The following is a 27,995-nucleotide window of genomic DNA, read 5'->3' as shown; positions in this document are numbered from 1 at the left end:
TTTATTGTATCTCTACTTTTGGCTTCATAGTTATATCTCATTTTTTTACTGGACTTCAAGGGTTTAGAATATATATTTTAACTTACAGTCTACATTCAAGTAACATTATATCACTGCATGTATAGTATAAAAACTTTACTATAATAAAGCTCCATTTCTTCCCACCCTTTATGCTATACTTTATTATTTTTCTTTAAACAATTACCTTTTAAAACAAATTTTATGAGAACAAAAATTTTAAAAATATTTACTTGCATTTTTACCAATTGCAATGCTCTTCATTTCTTGGATTTTTTTATGCAGTCTATTGGCAATGAACTGTCAGCTTTTGTTTATCAGGATACATTTTTGAAAGATATTCTTATTGAGTATAAAATTCTACAGTGCATCTAGTTAGAGCTAGAGATACAGGTATATATGTATACATACATATGTGTGTGCACACACACATGCACACACAAAATATTTATCCTGCTTGTGGTTATCTAAAATTATTGGACTTACAGTTGTCTTCATTCAGTTAGGAAAGTTTTCCTCAAATAGTTTTTGCTCTATTTTCTTATTGTTTTTTCCCCTCTTCTTCTGGGATTCCAGTTACATGTGCATTAGACCATTGTTAATACATTATAGCTCTTGGGTGACCTGATCTTTTTTCTATTCTTTTCTTCTTTGTAGTTCACATTGGATAATTTTGATTGAACCATATATATTTTTATTAAGATATCATTGATGTACAATTTTATGAAGGTTTCACATGAGCACCATTGTGGTTACAGCATTCACCCATGTGATCAAGTCGCCACACACCCCATTGCAGTCACTGTCCATCAGCATAGTAAGATACTATAGAGTCACTACTTGTCCTCTCCATACTGTACTGCCTTCATCTTGACCTACCTATATTATGTGTGCTAATTATAATGCCCCTTAATCCCCTTCTCCCTCCCTCTCCAAACACTCTCCCCAGCCCGTTAGTCCGTTCATGAAGTCTGTGAGTCTGCTGCTGTTTTATTCCTTCAATTTTTGCTTTGTTGTTATACTCTACAGAAGAGTAATATCATTTGGTACTTGTCTTTCTCCACCTGGCTTATTTAATTCATTGTAATACCCTCTAGCTCCATCCATGTTGTTGCAAATGGTAGGATTTGGTTTCTTATGGCTGAATAATATTCCATTGTGTATATGCACCACATCTTATTTATCCACTCATCTATTGAAGGACAGTTAGGTTGCCTCCATGATTTGGCTGTTGTAAATAGTGCTGTGATAAAATAGGGAGCATATGTCTTCTTGAATCAGCACAGGCAGAGGAAAATGGCGCGGAGTCTGTGAAGCATGTAGGGGCTCTGTTCTCATGGTAAACATGCGCTGATTACCTGCAAACACTGTGAGTGCCCTAGGTGATCCCGAGGGCCACCCTGCCCATGGCAGTTCAGAGGTTTAACCCAGAGGCTACTCTCTGTGTGCAGTTGACTAGCACAGGCAGCGGAGATGGGCAAGGTGACCAGCAAGCAGGAAGGGACTTTGTTCTTCCAGCTGATACATCCAAATGGAACAATATTTGCATTATTGTTCCAGAGAAGAGAGAGAAAAAGAGTAGAAAGTGTCTTTGAAGAAATAATTGCTGAAAACTTCCCCAATCTGGGGTAGGAAATAGTCTCTGAGACCATGGAAGTCCACAGATCTACCAACACAGGGGACCCAAGGAGGACAACACCAAAACATATAATAATTATAATGGCAAAGATAAAAGCAAGGACTGGGTATTAAAAGCAGCCAGAGAGAGAAAAAAGACCACCTACAAAGGAAAACCCAGTAGGGTATCATAAGACTTCTCAGCGGAAACCTTACAGGCCAGAAGAGAATGGCATGATATATTCAATTCAATGAATCAGAAGGGCCTTGAACCAAGGATACTGTATCCAGCAAGATTATCATTTAAATTTGAAGGAGGGAGAGAGGGAGCCAAGATGGCGGCGTGAGTAGAGTAGCGGAAATCTCCTCCCAAAACCACATATATTTTTGAAGATACAACAAATACAATTCCTAAAAGAGAGACCAGAAGACACAGGACAACAGCCAGACTACATCCACACCTGCGACCCAGCACCATGTGAAGGGGGTAAGAAACAAGCCACGGCCCAGAGGGACCCGAGTGCCCCTTATCCCAGATCATGGCGGGAGAAGAGGAGTTGGAGTGGGTTGGGAGAGGGAGCCCAGGACTGATAAACACCAAGCCCTAGCCATCCGCACAAGAGCGCAGACACAGTGCATGTGTGAGGTGCTGGAAACAAGGGAAACATGACAGTAAGACCTGTGAGTGGGTCCCCGAAGCTGGCGTCCCTGGGACAAAGAAAAGCGAGTGCTTTTTGAAAGTCTTAAAGCACAGGTACCCCACAGCTGGACGGAAGCGTCCTGGGACACTTAGCCCAGCAGCTGAGAATCCCAAGAAACTCTGGGCACCCTAATCACCTGGACAGCAGGGCAGTTCAGAGGCCCCTCACGGAGATAAACAGCCTCCTGGCCGTTTCCCCTCTGACTCGGCTCAGCCATATCAGAGCAGAAGCCTGAGGCTGGCCATGCCCATAGCAACCACAGAGCTAAACTCCATAGCAGCTGGGCAAGAATCAGAAGCCCCGTCTGCGTGCAGCTGCCCAGCACAAGCCGCTAGAGGTCACTGTTCTCCCAGGAGAGGAAGGCCACAAACCAACAAGAAGGGATGTTCACCCAGCCATCACTTCACCAGCTCCACAAACTATCTCTATCACCATGAAAAGGCAAAAGAATTTGATACAGACCAAAGTCACAACCCCTGAGAAGGAGATAGACCTAACCAGTCTTCCTGAAAAAGAATTCAAAATAAAAATCATAAACATGCTGACGGAGCTGCGGAGAAATATACAAAAGCTAAGGGATGACGTCCGGAGGGAGATTACAGAAGTGAAACAATCTGTGGAAGGATTTATAAGCAGAATGGACAAAATGCAAGACCCCATTGATGGAATAGAAACCAGAGAACAGGAATGCATAGAAGCTGACACAGAGAGAGAGATAAAAAGATCTCCAGGAATGAAACAATATTAAGAGAACTGTGTGACCAATCCAAAAGGAACAATATCTGTATTATAGGGGTACCAGAAGAAGAAGAGAGAGAAAAAGGGAAAGTGTCTTTGAAGAAATAATTGCTGAGAACTTCCCCAAACTGGAGGAAGAAATAGTTGCTCAGACTATGGAAGCACACAGAAATCCCAACAGAAGGGACCCAAAGAGGACACCACCAAGACACATAATAATTAAAATGGCAAAGATCAAGGACAAGAACAGAGTATTAAAGGCAGCCAGAGAGAGAAAAAAAGTCACCTACAAAGGAAAACCCATCAGGCTATCATCAGACTTCTCAACAGAAACCTTACAGGCCAGAAGAGAATGGCATGATATATTTAATGCAATGAAACAGAAGGGCCTTGAACCAAGGATACTGTATCCAGCACGATTACCATTTAAATATGAAGGAGAGATTAAACAATTCCCAGATAAGCAAAAGTTGAGGGAATTTGCCTCCCACAAACCACCTCTACAGGGTATCTTAGAGGGACTGCTCTAGATGGCAGCACTGCGAAAAAAAGCACAGAACAAAACACCCAACATATGAAGAATGGAGAAAGAGGAATAAGAAGGGAAAGAAATAATCATCAGACTATGTTTATAATAGCTAAATAAGTGAGTTAAGTTAGACAGTAAGGTAGTAAAGAAGCTAACCTTGAACCTTTGGTAACCACGAATCTAAAGCCTCCAATGGCAGTAAGTACATATCTTTCAATAATCACCCTAAATGTAAATGGACTGAATGCACCAATCAAAAGACACAGAGTAATAGAATGGATAAAAAAGCAAGACACATCTATATGCTGCTTACAAGAGACTCACCTCAAACCCAAAGACATGCACAGACTAAAAGTCAAGGGATGGAAAAAGATATTTCATGCAAAAAACAGGGAGAAAAAAGCAGGTGTTGCAAAACTAGTATCAGACAAAATAGACTTCAAAATAAAGGAAGTCACAAGAGATAAAGAAGGACACTACATAATGATAAAGGGCTCAGTCTAACAAGAGGATATAACCATTATAAACATATATACACCCAATACACCAACATATATGAAACAAATACTAACAGAATTAAAGGAGGAAATAGAATGCAATGCATTCATTATGGGAGACTTTAGCAAACACTCAGTCCAAAGGACAGATCCACCAGACAGAAAATAAGTAAGGACACAGAGGCACTGCACAACATACTAGAACAGATGGACCTAATAGACATCTATAGAACTCTACATCCAAAAGCAACAGGATACACATTCTTCTCAAGTGCACATGGAACATTCTCCAGAATAGACCACATACTAGGCCACAAAAAGAACCTCAGTAAATTCAAAAAGATTGAAATTCTACTAACCAACTTTTCAGACCACAAAGGTATAAAATTAGAAGTAAATTGTACAAAGAAAGCAAAAAGGCTCACAAACACATGGAGGCTTAACAACATGCTCCTAAATAATCAATGGATAAACAATCAAATTAAAACGGAGATCCAGTAATATATGGAAACAAATAACAACAACACAAAGCCCCAACTTCTGTGGGACGCAGCAAAAGCAGTCTTAAGAGGAAAGTATATAGCAATCCAGGAATATTTAAAGAAGGAAGAACAATCCCAAATGAATAATCTAATGTCACAATTATAGAAATTGGAAAAAGAAGAACAAATGAGGCCTAAGGTCAGCAGATGGAGGGACATAATAAAGATGAAAGAAGAAATGAGAAGAATAAAACAAAAGAAAAAATCAATGAAACCAAGACCTGGTTCTTCAAGAAAATAAACAAAATAGATATGCCTCTAGAGAGACTTATTAAGAGAAAAAGAGAATCAACACACATCAACAGAATCAGAAATGAGAAAGGAAAAATCTCGACGGACTCCATGGAAATACAAAGAATTATTAGAGAATAGTATGAAAACCTATAAGCTAACAAGATGGAAAACCTAGGAGAAATAGACAACTTCCTAGAAAAATACAACCTTCCAAGACTGACCCAGAAAGAAACAGAAAATCTAAACAGACAAATTAGCAGCAATGAAATTGAAGCAGTAATCAAAAAACTACCCAAGAACAAAACCCCCAGGACAGATGGATTTACCTCAGAATTTTATCAGACATACAGAGAAGACAGAATACCCATTCTCCTTTAAGTTTTCCAAAAAATAGAAGAGGAGGGAATACTCCCAAACTCATTCTACGAAGCCAACATCACCCTAATATCAAAACCAGGCAAAGAGCCCACCAAAAAAGAAAACTACAGACCAAAATCCCTGATGAACATAGATGCAAAAATACTGAACAAAATACTAGCAAACCAAATTCAAAAATACATCAAAAGGATCATACACCATGACCAAGTAGGATTCATCCCAGGGATGCAAGGATGGTACAACATTCGAAAATCCATCAACATCTTCAACCACATCAACAGAAAGAAGGAAAAAATCCACATGATCATCTCCATAGATGCTGAAAAAGCATTCGACAAAATTCAACATCCATTCATGATAAAAACTCTCAACAAAATGGGTATAGAGGGCAAGTACCCCAACATAATAAAGGCCATATATGATAAACCCACAGCTAACATCATACTGAATAGCAAGAGGCTGAAAGCTTTTCCTCTGAGATCAGGAACAAGACAGGGATGCCCACTCTCCCCACTGTTATTCAACATAGTACTGGAGGTCCTAGCCATCGCAATTAGACAAAACAAAGGAATACAAGGAATCCAGATTGGTAAAGAAAAAGTCAAACTGTCACTATTTGCAGATGATATGATATTGTACATAAAAAAACCTAAAGACTCCACTCCAAAACTATGAGAACTAATATCGGAATTCAGCAAAGTTGCAGGATACAAAATTAACACACAGAAATCTGTGGCTTTCCTATACACTAACAATGAACTAATAGAAAGAGAAATCAGGAAAACAATTCCATTCACAATTGCATCAAAAAGAATAAAATACCTAGGAATAAGCCTAACCAAGGACGTGAAAGACCTATACCCTGAAAACTACAAGACACTATTAAGAGAAATTAAAGAAGACACTAACAAATGGAAACTCATTCCATGCTCCTGGCTAGGAAGAATTAATATCGTCAAAATGGCCATCCTGCCCAAAGCAATGTACAGATTCGATGCAATCCCTATCAAATTACCAACAGCATTCTTCAATGAACTGGAACTAATAGTTCAAAAATTCATATGGAAACACCAAAGTCCCTGAATAGCCAAAGCAATCCTGAGAAGGAAGAATAAAGTGGGCAGGATCTCTCTCCACAACTTCCAGCTCTACTACAAATCCAATCTACTACAAAGTAATCAAGACAATTTGGTACTGGCACAAGAAGAGAGCCACAGAGTAGTGGAACAGAATAGAGACTCCAAACATTAACCCAAACATATATGGCCAATTAATATATGATAAAGGAGCCGTGGACATACAATGGGGAAATGACAGTCTCTTCAACAGATGGTGCTGGCAAAACTGGACAGCTACATGTAAGAGAATGAAACTGGATCACTGTATAACCCCATACACAAAAGTAAATTTGAAATAGATCAAAGACCTGAATGTAAGTCATGAAACCATAAAACTCAGAAAAAAAACAGGCTAAAATCTCATGGACATAAACATGAGCGACTTCTTCATGAACATATCTCCCCGGGCAAGGGAAACAAAAGCATAAATGAACAATTGGGACTATGTCAAGCTAAAAAGCTTCTGTACAGCAAAGGACACTATCAATAGAATAAAAAGGCATCCTACAGTATGGGAGAATATATTCATAAATGACAGATCCAATAAAGGGTTGACATCCAAAATATATAAACAGCTTACACACCTCAACAAACAAAAAGAAAATAATCCAACTAAAAAATGCGCAGAGGAGCTGAGTAGACAGTTCTCAAAAGAAGAAATTCAGATGGCCAACAGACACATGAAAAGATGCTCCACATCGCTAATTATCAGAGAAATGCAAATTAAAACCAAATGAGACATCACCTCACACCAGTAAGGATGGCTACCATCCAAAAGACAAACAACAACAAATGTCGGCGAGGTTGTGGAGAAAGGGGAACCTTCCTACACTGCTGGTGGGAATGTAAATTACTTCAACCATTGTGCAAAGCAGTATGGAGGTTCCTCAAAATGCTCAAAATAGAAATACCATCTGACCCAGAAATACCACTCCTAGGAATTTACCCTAAGAATGCAGCACTCCAGTTTGAAGAAGACAGATGCACCCCTATGTTTATCGCTGCACTATTTACAATAGTCAAGATATGGAAGCAACCTAAATGACCATCAGTAGATGAATGGATAAAGAAGATGTGGTACATATACACAATGGAATATTACTCAGCCATAAGGAAAAAACAGTTCCTACCATTTGCAACAACATGGATGGAGCTAGAGGGTATTATGCTCAGTGAAATAAGCCAGGTGGAGAAAGACAAGTACCAAATGATTTCACTCATATGTGGAGTATAAGATCAACGGAAAACTGAAGGAGCAAAACAGCAGCAGAATCACAGAACCCAAGAATGGACTTATACTTACAAAAGGGAAAGGGACTGGGGAGGATGGGTGGGAAGGGACGGACAAGGGTATGGAAAAAGAAAGGGGGCATTATGATTAGTATGTATAGTGTGTGGGGGTCACAGGGAGGGCTGTGCAAGACAGAAGACAAGTAGTGATTTTACAGCATCTTACTACGCTGATGGACAGTGACTGTGAAGGGGTATGTAGGGGGGGCTTGGTGAAGAGGGGAGCCCTAAACATAATGTTCTTCATGTACTTGTAGATTAATGATACCAAAATAAAAAATAGCTGAGGGAAAAAAATATTTGAAGGAGGGTTTAAACAATTCTCAGACAAGCAAAAGTTGAGGGAATTTACCTCCCACAAACCATGTCTATTTTAAAGGGACTGCTCTAAATGGAAGTGCTCCTAAGGCTAAATGGCTGTCACCAGAGAAGATAAAACCACAGCAAAGAAAGTAGCCCATCCAAATGCTAACTAAATGCAAAATAAAATAAGCTATCCACAAAATCAGTCAAGGGAAACACAAAACAGTACAGAATAAAACACCTAACATATAAATAGTGGAGGAGGAAGAAAAAGAAGGGAGAGAAAGAATCATCAGACTTTGCTATTCGTATCATAGTAAGTGAGTTAAGTTAGATGGTTAGATAGTAAAGAAGCTATGAATCCAAAGCCTGCAATGGCAGTAAGTACATATCTATTGATAATCACCCTAAATGTAAATGGACTGAATGTGCCAATCAAAAGATACAGAGTAATAGAATGGATAAAAAATAAAGATGCATCTATATGCGGCCTTATCATATCATAGTAAGTGAGTTATGTTAGATAGTTAGATAGTAAAGAGCCACGAATCCAAAGCCTGCAATGGCGGTAAGTACGTATCTATCGATAATCACCCTAAATGTAAATGCACTAAATGCACCAATCAAAAGATATAGAATAAAAGAATGGATAAAAAATAAAGATGCATTTCTACCTACCACTTCAGCATTTTATATTAAAAAAAATAATACTAATAACAATAATAATAAGGGAGAAATGTGGGATTCACATATAAATCAAGTATAAAAATCCAACAAATATTCATATTTGACCTGATTGTTTATAGTTCATAATGCGTGATCAAAACCAAAAGTTTGTGATGACTGCCCTTGCACTGTTCACCATGCAAGAACTTATTCACTATGTAAGAATTTGTTCACCATGTAAGAACTTGTTCGTTATGCTTCAGAAGATTGGAGACTATTGAGAATTAGGCTTGGGGTTGATTAATGATTGTGCATTGAGTCCCCTATACAGAATTTTATTGTTGTTAATAACCATTTGATCAATAAATATGAGAGAAGCCCTCTTAAAAATAAAGATGCATCTCTATGTGGCCTACAGGAGACTCACCTCAGACCCAAAGATATACTAAAATAGAAGGTATGGAAAAAGATATTTCATGCAAAAATAGGAAGAAAAAAAGCAGGTGTTACAGTACTTGTATCAGATAAAATAGACCTCAAATCAAAGAAAGTAAGAAGATATAAAGAAGGACATTACATAATGATAAAGGGGTCAGTCCAACAAGAGGACATAACCATTATAAATATCTATGCATGCAAACACAGGAGCACCTTCATATGTGAAACAAATAGTAACATAATTAAAGGAGGAAATAGAATGCAATGCATTCATTCTAGAAGACTTCAACACACCACTCACTCCAAAGGATAGATCCACCAGACAGAAAATAAGTAAGGACACAGAGGCGCTGACAGATGGACCTAACGAACATCTACAGGACTCTACATCCAAAAGCATCAGGATACACATTCTTCTCAAGTGCACATGAAACATTTTCCAGAATAGACCACACACTAGGCCACAAAAAGAGCCTCAGTAAATTCATAAAGATTGAAATTGTACCAACCAACTTCTCAGACCAAAAAGGTATATAACTAGAAATGAGTTGTATAAAGAAAGCAAAAAGGTTTACAGATACATGGAGGCTGAACAACATGCTTCTAAGTAATTAGTGGTTCAATGACCAAATTAAAACAGAGATCACGCAATTTATGGAGACAAATGAAAACAACAGCACAATGCCCCATCTTCTGTGGAACACAGTGAAGGCAGTTCTAAGAGGAAAGTAATAGTAATCCAGTCTTATTTAAAGAAGGAAGAACAATCCCAAATGAGTAGTCTAAATTCACTAGTATTGAAACTGTTAAAAGAGAACAAATGAGGCCCAAAGTCAGCAATAGGAAGAAGAGAATAATGATCAGAGAATATATAAATAAAATAGAGAAGAATGAAAAAATCAATGAACCCAAGAGCTGGTTCATTGAGAACATAAACAAAATAGATAAACCCCAGCCAGACTTCTTAAGAGAAGAAAAGAGAATCTACACACACAAACAGAATCAGAAATGAGAAAAGAAAAATCACGACGGACACCACAGAAATAAAAAGGATTAGAGAATACTATGATATCTATATGCTAACAAACTGGATAACCTAGAAGAAATGGGCAATTTTCTAGAAAAATACAACCTTCCAAGAGTGACCAAGGAAAAAACAAAATTTGAACAGAACAATTACCAGCAATGAAATTGAATTGGTAATCATAAAACTATGAAAGAACAAAACTCCGAGACCAGTTGGATACACTGCTGAATTTTATCAGACATTTAGAGAAGACATATTACCCATTCCCCTTAAAGTTTTCCAAAAACTAGAAGAGGAAGGAATACCTCCAAACTCATTCTACAAGGCAAACATCACTCTAATACCAAAACCAGGCAAAGACACCACAAAAAAGAAAACTCCAGACCAATATCCCTGATGAACATAGATGCAATATATTCAACAAGATATTAGCAAAACGAATTAAAAAATACATCCAGAGGATCATACACCATGATCAAGTGGTATTCATTTCAGGGACGCAAGGATGGTACACCATTCGAAAATCCATCATCATCTACCAGATCAACAAAAAGGAGGACAAAAGTCACATGATTATCTCCATAGATGCTGAAAATGCATTAAAAAATTCAGCATCCATTCTGATAAAAACTCTTAACAAAATGGGTATAGAGGTAAAGTACCTCAACATAATAAATGCCACGTAGGACAAACCCATAGCCAACCTTATACTTAACAGCAAGAAGCTGAAAGCTTTTCCCCTAAGATTGGGAACAAGACAAAGATGCCCACTCTCCCCGTTTTTATTCAACATAGTACAGGAGATCCTAGCCATGACAATCAGACAACACAAAGAAATAAAAGGCATACAGATTGGTAAGGAAGAAGCCAAACTGTCACTGTTGGCAGATGACATGATGTTGTACATAAAAAAGCCCTAAAGAATCAACTCTAAAACTACTAGAACTAATATCTGAATTCAGCAGACTAGCAGGACACAAAATTAATACACAGAAATCTGCTTTCTTATACACTAATGATGAACTAGCAGAAAGAGAAATCAGGAAAAGAATTCCATTCACAATTGCATCAAAAAGAATAAAATAGTTCTTCAGGAACATATCTCCCTGGACAAGGGAAACAAAAGCAAAAATGAACAACTGGGACTATATCAGGTACTAGAAATAAACCTAAACAAGAAAGTGAAAGACCTATACCCTGTAAACTATAAGACACTCTTTAGAGAAATTAAAGAGGATACTAATAAATGGAAATTCATTCTATGGTCTTGGCTAGGCAGAATTAATATTTTCAAAATGGCCATCCAGCCTAAAGCAATCTATAGAATAAATGAATCCCTATCAAAATACCAAGAGCATTCTTCAACCAACTGGAACAAATAGTTCTAAAATTTATATGGAACCACAAAAGACCCCGAATAGCCAAAGCAGTCCTGAGAAGGAAGAATAAAGCAGGGCAGATCTCACTTCCCAACTTCAAACTCTACTACAAAGCCACAGTAATCTACACAATTTGTTACTGGCACAAGAACAGACCCATAAATGAGTGGAAGAGAATAGAGTTCAGATATTAACCTAAGCATATATGGTCAATTAATATATGATAAAGGAGTTATGGATATACAATGGGAAATAAGAGCCTCTTCAACAGCTGGTGTTGGCAAAACTGGACAGTTAAATGTAAGAGAATGAAACTGGATTAATGCCTAACTCAATACACAAAAGTAAACTTAAAATGGATCAAAGACTTGGAGGTAAGTCATGAAACCATAAAACTCTTAGAGGAAAACACAGGCAAAACTCTCTTGGACATAAACATTAGTGACTTCTTCATGAACATATCTCTCTGGGCAAAGGAAACAAAAGCAAAAATGAACAAGTGGGACTATATCAAGCTAAAAAGCTTCTGTACAGCAAAGAACACCACCAATAGAACAAAAAGGCATCCTACAATATTTGAGAATATATTCATAAATGACAGATCCAATAAAGGGTTGACAACGAAAATATATAAAGAGCTCATGCACTTCAACAAACAAAAAGTAAATAGTCCAATAAAAAAATGGGCAGAGGAGCTGAACAGACAGTTCTCCAAAGAAGAAATTCAGATGGCCAACAGACACATGAAAAGATGCTCCACGTTGCTAGTCATCAGAGAAATGCAAATTAAAACCACAATGAGATATCACCTCACACTGGTTAGGATGGGCAGCATCCAAAAGACAAAAAACAACAAATGTTGGCGAGGATGTGGAATAAGGGCAACCTTCTATACTGCTGTTGGGAATGTAAACTAGTTCAACTATTGTTAAAAGCAGTATGGAGGTTCCGCAAAAAAAAATTAAAAATAGAAATACCATTTGACCCAGGAATTCCACTCAGAATTTACCCTTAGAATTCAGGATCCCTGTTTCAAAAAGACATATATACCCCTGTTTTATCCCAGCACTGTTTACAATAGCCAAAAAATGGAAGCAACCTAAGTTTCCATCAGTAGATGAATGGATAAAGAAGGTGTGGTACCTATACACAATGGAATATTAAGCCATAAGAAAACAAATCCTACCATTTGTCCCAACATGGATGGAGCTAGAGGGTATTATGCTCAGTGAAATAAGCCAGGTGGAAAAAGACAAGTATGAAATGATTTCACTCCTCTGTGGAATATAAAAACAAAGAAAAAACTGATGGAACAAAACAGCAGCAGACTCACAGAACCCAGGAATGGACTAACAGTTACCAAAGCACAAGGAACTGGGGGTGGGTGTTCAGAAGGGTGGGAGAAGGGAATAAGGGGCATTATGATAAGCACACATAACGTAGTGGGAGGCATGGGGAAGGCAGTATAACACACAGAAGACAAGTATTGATTCTATAGCATCTTACTACGCTGATGGGCAGTGAGTGTAATGGGGTATGTGGTGGGGACTTGATAATGGGGGGAGTATAGTAACCATAATGTTGCTCATGTAATTGTATATTAATGATACCAAAAAAAAAAATAAAACCGGAAAACAGTATGGTTCTGTCAGAAGGAGAGACATGCAGATCAATAGAATAGAACATAATCTAGAAATAAACCCCCACATATATTACATGGGAAAAGGAATGTCTTTTCTACAAATGGTGCTGGGAAAACTGGATAACAAGCATGAAAATGGATGAACCCAGACCTACCATATTCAAAAAAATTAAGTGAAAATGGGCTAAAAGCCTAATCTTAAGAACTAAAACTATAAAACTCTTGGAAGAAGACATAGGAGAAAATATTCTTGACTCTGGATTTAGCAGTGGTTTCTTGAGTATGACACCAAAAGCGCAGGCAACAAAAAGAAAAATAGATAAATTGTAGTTCAAATAATTAAGAACTTTAGTGTCTCAAAGGGTCCTATCAGAGTGAAAAGACAATTTACCGAATAATAGAAAATACTTGCCAATCATATGTCTGATAAAAAATTACTCTCCAGAATATATAAACAATTCTAACAAATCAACAATAACAATAAAACCGTGCAAAAATGGGCAAAGGATTTAAATAGACATTTCTCCAAAGAAGATATAGAAATCGCCAGTAAGCCCATGAAATGCTAAATGAAAGATGGTGGCATGAGAGGAGAGACAGAGGCTACCTCCTAAAACTGTATACAATTAGAAAATATAGTTGGTGCAACTAATTCTGAGAGAGCAACAGGACAGAGGACGGTGCCAGACTGCATACACCTGGAGAAAAGAGCAGACCTCAGGGAATAGGGTAATGTACCAAAGCTGTGGCTTGGTGTGACCCAAGCCCTTCCCCTACCCCAGCTCACTGGCAGGAGGAAGAGAAACTGAGCAGGGAGGGAGTGGAAGGCCTGAGACTGCTGAATACGTAGCTCCGAAGATCTACGCTAGGAGGAAAAACTTACATTTCATGGTGCTTTCCTCATACTCTTGTGAGGAGTATGGAAAGCTGGGACAGTTGGAGTTCCTGGGGAGACTGGGGTTCTGGCCGCTTGTGGAAAGCAGGGACCCATATCCAGCTGCTCTGGGACAAAAGCTTATACCTGTGTGCTTGGCCCACTGGTTCAGGCAGTGGAGACAGGCATAGCAGCCGGGAAGCAGGAAGCAGCTCTTTCCTCCCCCAAGGCACCAATACTGTTCCCCTGCAACCCACGACATTGCTTCAGGGGCTGAGTAGCTCCAGAGTAGAGCTTCTGGACACTAGAGGGCACCATATACAAATATGAAATGCCAAAGGAACCTGGACCAGAGTAAAATTAATATAACTCTGGAGAAAGATTTAAATGACATGGACTTTGTGACTCTTCCTGAGGGGAGTTCAAAATAAAAATCTTCAACATGCTAATGGAGGTACAGAAAGATATCCAAGAACTCAGGAATGAATTCCAGTTGTAGATCCAATCATTGAAGAGCATGATGGAGGGTATTAAAAGCAGGTTGGAAATGGTGGAGGAGACGATAACTGAAATAGAAACTAGAGAAGAGGAATACAAAGAAGCTGAGGCACAGACAGAACAAAAGATCTCTAAGAATGAAAGAATATTGAAAGAACTGTGTGACCAATCCAAATGGAACTATATTCACATTATAGGGATACCAGAAGAAGAAGAGAGAGAGAAACAGATACAAAGTGTCTTTGAGGAGGTAGTTGCTGAAAACTTCCCCAGTCTGGGGAAGGAGATAGTCTCTCAGGCCATGGAGATCCACAGATCTCCCAACACAAGGGACCCAGGAAAATAACACCACGACACATAGTAATTAAAATGGAAAAGATCAAGGATAAGGACAGATGGTTAAAAGCAGCCAGAGACAGAAATAAGATCACATACAAAGGAAAGCCCATCAGGCTAACATCAGACTTCTCAGCAGAGACCTTACAGGCCAGAAGAGAGTGGCATGATGTATTTAATGCCATGAAGCAGAAGGGCCTGTAACCAAGATTACATAATCCAGCAAAATTATCATTTAAATTTGAAGAGATTAAACAATTTCCAGATAAGCAAAAGCTGAGAGAATTTACCTTCCACAAACCATTTCTATAGTCTATTTTGGAGGGACTGTTATAGATGGAAGTGTTCCTAAGGTTTAATAGCTGTCATCAGAAGTAATAAAACCACAGTAAAGAAAGTAGAACAGCTAATTACTAAGCAAATGCAAAATTAAATGAACTATCCCCAAAGTCAATCATGGGATAGACAAAGAATACAGAATATGATGCCTAATATATAAAGAATGGAGGAGGAAGAAAAAGGAGGAGAAAAAGAAAAGAACCTTTAGATTGTGTTTGTTATAGCATATTAAGTAAGTTAAGTTAGATACTTAGATAGTAAGGAAATTAACCTTCAACTTTGCTAACCATGAATCTAAAGCCTGCAATGGCAATAAGTATATACCTATCAATAATCACCCTAAATGAGAATGGTCTGAATACACCAGTCAAAAGACATATAGTCACTGAATGGATAAAAAAAACAAGACCCATCTATATGCTGCCTACAAGAGACTCACTTTAAGTCCAAAGACATACACAGACTAAAAGTGAAGGGATGGGAAAAGATATTTCATGCAACTAACAGAGAGGAAAAAGCAGGAGTTGCAGTACTAGTATCAGACAAAATAAACTTCAAAACACAGAAAGTAACAACAGACAAAGAAGGGCATTACATAATGATAAACGGGTCAATCCAACAAGAAGTTATAACCATTGTAAATATCAGTGCTCCAAACACAGGAGCACCCACATATGTGAAACAAATACCAGCGGAATTAAAAGGGGAAATAGAATGCAATGCATTCATTCTAGGAGACTTCAATACTCCACTCACTCTGAAGGACAGACCAACCAGACAGAAGATAAGTAAGGAGACAGAGGTACTGAACAACACAATAGAACAGAAGGACCTAATGAACATCTACAGAACTCTACATCCAAAAGCAGCAGGATACACATTCTTCTCAAGTGCACATGAAACATTTTCCAGAATACACACTAGGCCACATAAAGAGCCTCAGTAAATTCAAAAAGATTGAAATTGTGCCAGCCAGTTTCTCAGACCACAAAGGTATGAAACTAGAAATAAATGACACAAAGAAAATGAAAAATCCCACAAACACATGGAGGCTGCACAGCATGCTCCTAAATAACCAACAGATCAATGACCAAATTAAAACAGAGATCAAGCAATATATACAGACAAATGACAACAATAATTCAACACCACAAAATCTGTGGGACGCAGCCAAGTCTGTGCTAAGAGGAAAGTATATTGCAATACAGGCCTACCTGAAAAAGAAGAACAATTTCATATAAGCAGTCTAAATTCACAGTTAATAAAACTAGAAAAAGAAGAACAAATGAGGCCCAAAATCAGTAGGAGGGACATAATAAAGATTAGAGCAGAAAGAAATAAAATTGAGAAGAATAAAACAATAGAAATAATCAATGAAAGCAAGAGCTGGTTCTTTGAGAAAATAAACAAAATGGACAAACCCATAGCCACACTTCTGAAGAAAAAAAAGAGAGTCTACACATATAAACAGAATCAGAAATGAGAAAGGAAAATTACTACAGACACCACAGAAATACAATTATTAGTGAATACTATGAAAAATTATATGCTAACAAACTGGATAACCTAGAAGAAATGGACAACTTTCTAGAAACATACAACCTTCCAAGGCTGACCAAGAAGAAACAATATCTGAACAGACCAATTACCAGCAACGAAATTGAACTGGTAATCAAAAACCTACCTAAGAACAAAATCCCTGGACCAAATGGCTTCACTGCTATATTTTATCAAACATTTGGTGAAGAACTAATACCCATTCTCCTTAAAGTTTTCCAAGAAATAGAAGAGAAGGGAATACTCCCAAACTCATTCTGAGGCTAGCATCACTCTGATACCAAAACCAGGCAAGGACACCACAAAAAAAGAAAATTACAGACCAGTATCCCTGATGAACATAGATGCAAAAATACTCAACAAAATATTAGCAAACCAAATTCAAAAATACTTCAAAAAGATCATCCATCATGATCAAGTAGGATTTATTCCAGGGATGCAAGGATGGTACAACATTCAAAAATCCATCAACATCATCCCATCCACCACATCAAGAAAAAGAAGGACAAAAACCACATAATCATCTCCATAGATGCTGAAAAAGCATTTGGCTAAATTCAACATCCATTCATGATAAAAACTCTCAACAAAATGGGTATAGAGGGCAAGTACCTCAACATAATAAAGGCCATATATGACAAACGCACAGCCAACATTATACTTAACAGCGTGAAGCTGAAAGCTTTTCCTTTAAGATCAGGAACAAGACAAGGATGACCACTCTCCCCACTTCTATTCAGTATAGTACTGGAGGTCCTAGCCACGGCAATCAGACAACACAAAGAAATAAAAGGCATCCAGATTGGCGAGGAACAAGTTAAACTGTCCCTGTTTGCAGATGACATGATATTGTACATAAAAAACCACAAGGAATCCACTCCAAAACCACTAGATCTAATATATGAATTCAGCAAAGTTGCTGGATACAAAATTAATACACAGAAATATGTGGCATTCCTATACACTAACAATGAACTAGCAGAGAGAGAAATCAGGAAAACAATTCCATTCACAATTGCATCAAAAAGAATAAAATACCTAGGAATAAACCTAACGAAGGAAGTGAAAGACCTATACTCTGAAAGCTACAAGACACTCATGAGAGAAATTAAAGAAGATACCAATAAATGGAAACACATCCCATGCTCATGGATCGGAAGAATTAATATTGTCAAAATGGCCATCCTGCCTAAAGCAATCTATAGATTCAATGCAATTCCTATCAAAATACCAACTGCATTCTTCAACGAACTATAGAAAATCATCCTAAAATTCATATGGCACCACAAAAGACCTCGAATAGCCAAAGCAATTCTGAGAAAGAAGAATAAAGCAGTGGGAATTATGCTCCCCAACTTCAAGCTGTACTACAAAGCCACAGTCATCAAGACAATTTGGTAGTGGCTGAAGAACAGCCCCATAGACCAATGGAACAGACTAGAGAGCCCTGATATAAACTCAACCATATATGGTCAATTAATATACAATAAAGGAGGCATGGACATACAATGGGGAAATGACAGCCTCTTCAACAGCTGGTGTTGGCAAAACTGGACAGCTACATGCAAGAGAATGAAACTGGATTATTTTTTAACCCTATACACTAAAGTAAACTCGAAATGGATTAAAGACTTGAATGTAAGTCATGAAACCATAAAACTCTTAGAAGATAACATAGGCAAACATCTCCTGAATATAAGCATGAGCAACTTCTTCCTCAACCCATCTTCTCGAGAAAGGGAAAGAAAAGCAAAAATGAACTCATGGGACTACATCAAACTGAAAAGTTTTTGTATGGCAAAGGACATTATCAACAAAACAAAAAGGCGTCCTGCAGTGTTGGAGAATGTATTTGTAAATGACATATCTGACAAGGGATTGACATCCAAAATATATATAGAACTATGCACCTCAACACCCAAAAAGCACACAACCTGATTAACAAATGGGCAGAGGATATGAAGAGACAGTTCTCCAAAGAAGAAATTCAGATGGCCAACAGACACATGAAAAGATGCTCCATATCACTCATCATCAGAGAAATGCAAATTAAAACCACAATGAGATATCACCTCACACCAGTGAGAATGGCCAGTATCGAAAAGACTAAGAACAACAAATGATGGTGAGGATGCAGAGAAAGGGGAACCCTCTTACACTGCTGGTGGGAATGTTAGCTAGTTCAACCATTGTGGAAATAAATATGGAGGTTCCTCAAAAAATTAAAAATAGAAATACAATTTGACCCTGGAACCCCACTCCTTGGAATATACCCAAAGAATACAACTTCTCAGATTCAAAAAGGCATATGCACCCCTATGTTTATCGCAGCACTTTTTACAATAGCCAAGATATGGAAGCAACCTAAGTGTCCTTCAGTAGATGAATGGATAAAGAATATGTGGTACATATATACAATGGAATACTATTCAGCCATAAGAAAGAAACATCCTACCATTTGCAACAAAATCGATGGAGCTGGAGGATATTATGCTCAGTGAAATAAGCCTGGTGGAGAAAGATAAATGCAAAATGATTTTCCTCTTTGTGGAGTATAACAATGAAGCAAAACTGAAGGAACAAAATGGCAGGAGACTCAGAGACTCCAAGAATGAACTAGTGGTTATCAAAGGGGAGGGGTGTGGGAGGGCCAGTAGCGAGGGAGGGAGAAGGGGACCGAGGGGCATTATGTTTAGGACACATGGTGAGGGGGATCATGGGGAGAAAAGTGTATCAAGGGACGTAGTGGATCTCTGGCAATTTGGTGCACTGATGGACAGTGACTGCACTGGGGTACGGGTGGGGACTTGATAATATGGGTAAATGTAGTAACTACTTTATTTTTTCATGTGAAAGCTTCATAAGAGTATATCAATCATACGTTAATAAAAATTTTTAAAAAAAGGAAAGATGTTAAACATCATAATTTTTAGAGAACTTCAAGTAAAAAAACCATTATAAGAATCCTCTTCACACCCACTAGGATGATTTTATGTACTGAATTGTGTCTCCTCAAAATTACATGTTGACGCCCTAACCCCCAACATGAATTTATTTGGAAACAGGGCCTTTTTGAACATCATTAAGGCTTAATGAAGTTATAAAGATGGTACCCTAATTGAATAGGACTGGTATCCTTATAAGAAGAGGAAGAGACTATAGAGATCTCACTGCATATAGACAGAGGAAAAGACATGTGAGGACACATTCAGAAGGTGGCTCTCTGTAAGCCAGGAAGCAAGGCCTCATCAGAATCCAATGCTACTGGTCCTTTGCCCTTTTACTGTGGCCTGCAGAACATTGAGAAGATAAATTTTTGTTATTTAAGTCACCCAGGCTGTTGTATTTGGTTATTGTAGCCAAAGCAGTCTAAATATAGATTTGTATTTAAAACAAAATGCAACTAACAGAAATTAAGAAATCAATCCCACTTACAATTGCATGAAAAAGAATAAAATACCTAGTAATAAATTCAAGCAAGGAAATGAAAGACCTATATGCTGAGAAATATGACATTGATGAAAGAAAGTAACTAAGACATAGATAAATGGAAAGCTATTCCATGTTCATGGATAGGAAGAATCATTACTTTTAAAATGGCCACACTGCCCAAAGCAATCTACAGATTCAGTGCAATCCCTATCAAAATCCCAATGGCATTTTCCCCTAAACTAGAGCAAATAATCCTAAACTTTTTATGGAACCACAAGAAACCCCAAATAGCCAAAGCAGGCTTGAGAAAGAAGAACAAAGCTGAATGTACCACAATCCCAGGTTTCAAACTATACTAAAAAGCTATACTAATCAAAACAGAATAGTAATGGCACAAGAGCAGATAACATGGATCAGTGGAACCGAATAGGGAGCCCAGAAATAAACCCATACCTTTGTATATATAGTCAATTAATATAAGACAAGGCAAGAATATACAATGGGGAAAAGACAGTCTCATAAGTAAATAGTGTTAAGTAAACTGGACAGCTACATGCAAAAGAATGAAACTGGATCACTGTCTCATGCCATACACAAAAATAAACTCAGGGTTAAAGACCTAAATATAAGACCTGAAACCAGGAAACTTCTAAAAGAAAACATAGGCAGTAAACTTTTAAACATCATTAGTAATTTTTTCTGGATACGTCTCCCCATGCAAGGGAAACAAAAGGAAAAATAAGTAAAACTATGTGAAACTAAAAATATTTCTGTACAGCAAAAGAAACCATCAACAAAACAAAAAAATCAACCTACCATATGGGAGCTATAATTGCAAATGATATATCTGATAAAGGGCTATATCCAAAATATATAAAGAACTCATACAACTCAGCACCAAACAAACAATTGCCATTAAAAAATGGATAGAGACATGGGGATGGTATTACATCATGGAGAATATAGTCAATGATTCTGTAACATTTTTCTGTTGATAGATAGTAACCACACTAGAGGAGGTGAGGATTTAATATTATGAGTAGCTGTTGAACCACTGTGTGTTGTACATTTGTTACCAATATAAGATTGTATATCAACAATACTACAATTAAAAAATAATCAACAGAGGACCTGAATAGATATTTTTCCAAAGAAAACATACAGATAGCTAACAAATACATTAAGAGATGCTCAATATCACAAATCGTCAGGAAAATGTAAATCAAAACCACAGTGAGGTATCACCTCACACCAGTCAGAATGGCCACTATCCAAAAGACAAGAAATAACAAGTGTTAGCAAGGATGTGGAGTAAAGGGAGCCTTCACACACTGGCTTGTAGGATTGCAAATTGGAGCAGACACAATGGAAACCATGGTTATTTGTCAGAAAACTAAAAATAGAAATACTATATAACCTAGGAATCCCACTTCTGGAAGTTTACCTGAAGAAAACAAAATCACTAATCCAAAAAGATATATGAACTCCTGATTTTGTCATAGCATTATTTACAATAGCAAAAATATGGAAACAACCCAAATGTCCATCTATAATGAATGGATAAAAATGATGTGGTACACATGTACAACAGAATATTACTCAGCCATAAAAAAAGAATGAAATCTTGTCATTGTGACAACATGGATGGACCTAGAGGCTAAGTGAAGTAAGTCAGACAGACAAAGACAAATACAATATGATTTCACTTATATATGGAATCTAAAAAACAAACAAAACTGAAATAGACTCTTATAGTCTTCTTGTTATATCCTCACATGGTAGAGAGCACAAAGAAAGGAATCAAGCTCTCTCATGTCTCTTACTAGGGTATTTAACCCACTTATGAGAGCTGTGTGCTTGTAACTTAATTACCTCCTGAAATTACCACTACACTGAAATTCATCATTTAGTCTATAACAACATCATTGTAATTTGATATGCTACAAAAGTGCTTTATGCTTCCATCCCATTTTTTCTAAAAACATATAAGCATAAAATTTCCCATCTTAATCATTTTTAAGTGAACAATTCAGTAGTGCTATGAGTATTCACATTGTTGTGACACACTTTCAGAACTTTATTTTTTTAAACTAAAGCTGTTGCATTTTGTCACCATAAGATATCTACTCAAGAGTTGAGAGTTTATAAAGTTAATTTTTTTGCTTCACTGAGGACATCTTAAACTGAAAGGTCATTTTTGAAAAATTGCAAGTGCACAGAGGTGAATAGTACAATCACTAGTAAGTCAAGTTAGGTGTCATTTCCTTAATTTGCATCAGCAGTTTTATACACCAGTGCTTTAGTACTATCAGTACAAATGTAGACACACTGGAAAGGGCAAATAATATCTCAGTATTATTGGGAAAATAGTTTTGACCTTGCAGACTTTCTGAAAGGCTCTTGGGAACCCATCCAAGCATCCAGACTGCATGTTGAGAATCATTTCTTTATATCGTCTTCTGAAGGGAGATTGGAAAAACAAGATGAGTTAGTTCGAGTGAAAGAGGAGGAAAGCCTAAATTTGATTAATGGGTACAGATAAAAAGAAAAAGACAGATTTAAGAGACATTTCAGAACTAAAATTGATATGTAGAATTGCAGTAAGTTACTCAGTTTGTTGTAGTTTGAGAGTTTGTGACTATGTTGTTTATCAGCATCTGAATTTAACTGTGTGTTGAGCCCAAATAGCAATGTACATGTGGATCTTTATGTCATTAGTGTAGGAAAATTTTAGGGACTAGTGTCTTTTCCACTGCTCAGACTCTCGGTAATCAACAAATAGTGCAAATTGGTTTAAATACTTGATTCTTGATATTTCAGTTTGAAGGCTTTTTCCCCCCCTCCTCAAACAGCACTTCAAATGCTTCACCTTCAGAAGGTGCACCCCTAGTAGGAAGTTACGGATATATTCCTCATTCATTCCCAAAGTTCCAGCACCCTTCTCATGAGCTTTTGAAGGAAAATGGCTTTACCCAACATGTATACCACAAGTATCATCGGAGGTGCCTAAGTGGTAAGATGCTTGTCCTTTACATAATTATATTTAAAATTAAAGCATAATCCTAAAAAATTCAAATTGTAGCACTTAATAGGTTATTCTTTTATTTTGTAATATTTTTAATTACCTTAAGTAACTGTGTTTATATATATCTTTATTCATGTATTTGTAGGTTAGACACATTAGGAATTATAGTTTAGTGTATTTTTGATATTATTAACTAATGCTTAAATTTGAGCAGTGAGTCAGAAAATGGATTAATGTTCGTCCTTTATTTAGAAGATACCCAAATACATTTTTAATGTGTTTAAACTTGCCTTATGTTAAACATCTGCTGTTTTGACTTCAGTAAGTATCTTTAATGAAAAAAAATGTTCTATTAACTTTTTCCAGAGAGAACACGCTTGGGAATTGGCCAGTCCCAAGAAATGAATACCCTCTTCCGTTTCTGGTCCTTTTTCCTCAGAGATTACTTCAATAAAAAAATGTATGAGGAATTCAGACAACTTGCCTGGGAAGATGCAAAAGAAAATTATAGGTGAGCTATTTTCTCATGTTTTTACACTTGGAGGACATTCTTAAAAAACAATTTAAAAGCTGGTACTGTAGTAGCCCAGTTTTGAACTGCAAAAGTAACACAACATCCCTAGAGGGAGAGCTGTATTACTTGCCTGTCACTATATAGGAAATTATCCCAAAACTCACAGGATGAAAACAACAAACATTTATGAATTCACAGTTTGTAAGGGTCGAGATTCCAAGAACAGCTCAGTTAGGTGGTTCTGGCTCAGAAGTCTCACAAGATTGGAGTCATGGTGCTGAATGGGGCAGGATCCTCTTCAAGCTCATTAACATGGCTGTTGTCAGGAAGCTTCAGTTCCTGCCACATAGGCCTCCCATAGGACATTTTACGATATGATTTCATCCAGAGCAAGTGATCTAAGAAAGAGGGAGAATTTCCAAGATGGAACCTCAGTTTAGTGACATACCATCGCTTCTGCTGTAGTGTGTTGTTCACACAGTCCAGCTCTGGAACAGTGGAGGAAGGGACTATACAAGGTTGTGAATACCAGGAGGTTGGAACCATTTGGAACCATCTTAGGGGCTGACATAAAGGCAAATGAAATTTGAAAGAGAATTTTCTTCTTGCCCCCACTATTACAGACTTCCCTTGCATGTGCATATACATCTCCTAATTGATACATGCTCAGAGCCAAACCCATTGTAAAGATTCCTTGATCCAAGAAAAAGTAAAGTCTCTCATGGTATGTCCTGACTCACCTGTCCAATCTCCTTCTTTCCTACTAGTTCTGTAGGTAACAGTGCTACTGAACTCCATGTTCTCTGAATGAATCAAGCTCTCTAGCGCTAGACATCTGTACATAATCTTATCTCTGCTTATTCATTTCTTCCTCCCTCTGCTTTGCTGACTCTTTTTGTCCAGGTAGGTCTTGCATCCTTGAGAAATATTAGGGTAGGTTTTGAGAGTGCCTATAGTACTGAGTTGAGACCAGACTAAGAGGGTAGTAAGAAGGAATATAAAGTGGGCTAATGCTAGCAACCTATTCCTGGGAAGAGGAGAAAGGAAGAAGAGAGAGAATAAAAATAATTTTCCACTCAGTATTTACCTAGATTTACTTTTCTTCAAGTTCTAAAAATGGATTTCTATTCTAAGTCTCAGATAAGAATATACTGTTGATCAGATATTGTGATCTTCAAGAGGAATACAAGATGCTGCAAATAAATTTTTAAAAGAAGTTTACATTTGTATTGACTTGTGTAAAAATAAATCTATTTTTTACCTAGATCAAAATTGTAAACTTGCTTCACAATTCATACATATATACAAATTTAAGAATTGTTTGCAAAACTTATGTATGCTTTTATGTACATGTTGTGAATGTTGTGTCGATTTGGCCACAAAGTAAAATATTTTTATTCTATTGGTCTTGGAGAAGTTTAAAAGCCATTGTAAAAATTAATCTCAGCATATTTTGCTGTTTATACAAACAATTTCCGTTTATTTCTAAGAACTTTCTGACAACTTTTCTGATCCTATTCCTACCCAAGTCTAGGTTAGGAGTTCCTCTTCTATTTTCCCGTACTCTGTGTATGCTTGTAGTAGTTTTTTTTTTTTTTTTTGCTATCATTAATATACAATCACATAAGCAACATTGTAGTTACTAGATTCCACCATTATCAAGTCCCCACCACATACCCTATTACACTCACTGTCTATCAGCGTAGTAAGCTGCCATTGAGTCACTACTTGTATTCTCTGTGCTATACTGCCTTCCCCATGCCCCCCACCCACGTTATGTGTGCTAATTGTAATGCCTCTTATTCCCTTTCTCCCTTCCGGCCCACCCTCCCCAGTCCCTTTGCCTTTGGTAACTGTTAGTCCGTTCTTGGGTTCTGTGAGTCTGTACTGTTTTATTCCTTCAGTTTTTGCTTTGTTCTTATGCTCCACAGATGAGTGAAATCATTTGGTACTTGTTTTTCTCTGCATGGCTTATTTCACTGAGCATAATACCCTCTAGCTCCATCCATGTTGTTGCAAATGGTAGGATTTGTTTTCTTTTTGTGGCTAAATAATATTCCATTGTGTATATGTACCACACCTTCTTTATCCATTCATCTACTGATGGACATGTAGGTTGCTTCCAATTCTTGGCTACTGTAAATAGTGCTGCAATAAACATAGGGGTGCTCATGTCTTTTTTCAAACTGGGCTCCTGCATTCATAGGGTAAATTCCTAGGAGTGGAATTCCTGGGTCAAATGGTATTTCTATTTTGAGTTTTGTGAGGAATGTCTGTACTGCTTTCCACAATGATTGAAGTAGTTTACATTCCCACCAGCAGTGTAAGAGGGTTCCCCTTTCTCACATCCTCACCAGCATTTGTAGTTCCTAGACTTTCCTATGTTGGCCATCCTATCTGGTGTGAGGTGATATCTCATTGTCATTTAATTTGCATTTCCCTGATAATTAGCAACATGGAGCATCTTTTCATGTGCCTGTGTGCCATCTGAATTTCTTCTTTGGAGAAGTGTCTGTTCATATCCCCTGCCCATTTTTTAATAGGGTTATTTGTTTTTTGGGTGTTGAGGCATGTGAGTTCTTTATACTTTTTTTTTGTTAACCCCTTGTGAGATATGTCATTTACAAATATATTCTCCCATACTGTAGGATGCATTTTTGTTCTGCTGATGGTGTCCTCTGCAATACAGGAGCTTTTTAGCATGATGTATTCCCATTTATTTATTTTCTATTTTGTTCGCCCTGCCTGAAGAGATGTGTTCAGAAAAAAGTTGCTCATGTTTATATTCAAGAATTTTGCCTATGTTTGCTTTTAAGAGTTTTATAGTTTCATGACTTATATTCAGGTCTTTGATCCATTTGAGTTTACATTTGTGTGTGGGGTTAGACAGTAATCCAGTTTCATTCTCTTGCATGTAGCTGTCCAGTTTTGCCAACACCAGCTGTTGAAGAGGCTGTCATTTTCACATCGTTTATCATATTAATTGACCATATATAGTTGGGTTTATATCAGGGCTCTCTAGTCTGTTCCATTGGTCTATGGGTCTGTTCTTGTGCCACTACCAAACTGTCTTGATTACTGTGGCTTTGTAGTAGAGCTTGAAGATAGGGAGCATAATCCCCCCTGCTTTATTCTTCCTTCGCAGCATTGCTTTGGCTATTTGGGATCTTTTGTGGTTCCATATGAGTTTTAGAACTATTTGCTCTAGTTCATTGAAGAATGCTGTTGGTATTTTGATAAGGATTGCATTGAAACTGTAGATTACTTTAGGAAAAATGGCCATTTTGACAATATTAGTTCTTCCTGTCCATGAGCACTGGAGGTGTTTCCATTTATTGGTATCTTCTTTAATTTCTCTCATGAGTATATTGTAGTTTTCAGAGTATAGGTCTTACACTTCCTTGGTTAGGTTTATTGCTAGGTATTTTATTCTTTTCGATGCAGTTATGAGTGGAATTGTTTTCCTGATTTCTCTTTCTGCTAGTTCATCATTAGTGCATAGGAAAGTGACAAATTTCTGTATATTAATTTTGTATCCTGCAACTTTGCTGAATTCGTTTATTAGGTCTAGTAGTTTTGGAGTGGGTTCTTTAGGGTTTTTTATGTATAATATCATGTCATCTGCAAACAATGACAGTTTAACTTCTTCTTTACCAATCTGGATGCTTTTTATTTCTTTGTGTTGTCTGATTGCGATGGTGAGACCTCCAGAAGTATGTTGAATAAAAGTGGGGAGAGTGGTCATCCTTGTCTTGTTCATGATCTTAAAGGAAAAGCTTTCAGCTTCATGCTGTTAATTATGATGGTGGCTTTGGGTTCATCATATATGGCCTTTATTATATTGAGGTACTTGCCCTCTATACCCATTTTGTTGAGTTTTTATCATGACTTGGTGTTGAATTTTGTTAAATTCTTTTTCAGCCTCTGTCGAGATGATCATGTGGTTTTTGTCCTCCTTTTTGTTGATGTAGTGGATGATGTTGATGGATTTTCTAATGTAGTACCATCCTTGCATCCCTGAGATGAATCCCACTTGATTATGGTGTATGGTCCTTTTGATGTATTTTTGAATTCGATTTGCTAATATCTTGTTGCATATTTTTGCATCTATATTCATTAGTGATACTGGTCTGTAATTTTCTTTTTTTGTGGTGTCTTTGCCTGGTTTTATTATTATAGTGATGCTTGCTTCATAGATGAATTTGGAGGTATTCCTTCCTCTTCTATTTTTTGGAAAACTTTAAGGTGAAAGGGTTTTATGTCTTCCCTAAATGTCTGATAAAATTCAGCGGTGAATCCATCT

The 27,995-nt window shown here is 37.3% G+C and overlaps 1 protein-coding gene across 9 annotated transcripts in view; it reads left to right on the top strand.

Annotated features, from left to right (window-relative positions):
* The window catches only part of LARP1B (La ribonucleoprotein 1B), a 169,779-nt gene that overhangs the window by 125,026 nt on the left and 16,758 nt on the right, over positions 1–27,995 (top strand). For 8 of the 9 annotated variants that reach the window (XM_073237050.1, XM_036997886.2, XM_036997882.2 and 5 more), the window contains 2 exons: positions 23,006–23,166; positions 23,545–23,689. In XM_073237050.1, coding sequence (XP_073093151.1) covers positions 23,006–23,166; positions 23,545–23,689 — 306 coding nt within the window. The remainder of the gene's footprint in view (positions 1–23,005; positions 23,167–23,544; positions 23,690–27,995) is intronic. The other variant, XM_036997885.2, reaches the window with a different exon arrangement.

Source organism: Manis javanica, chromosome 5 (genome assembly GCF_040802235.1).
Source record: "Manis javanica isolate MJ-LG chromosome 5, MJ_LKY, whole genome shotgun sequence".
In the NCBI taxonomy this organism is placed as follows: Eukaryota; Metazoa; Chordata; class Mammalia; order Pholidota; family Manidae; genus Manis; species Manis javanica.
This window is presented reverse-complemented; position numbering and strand designations above follow the sequence as displayed.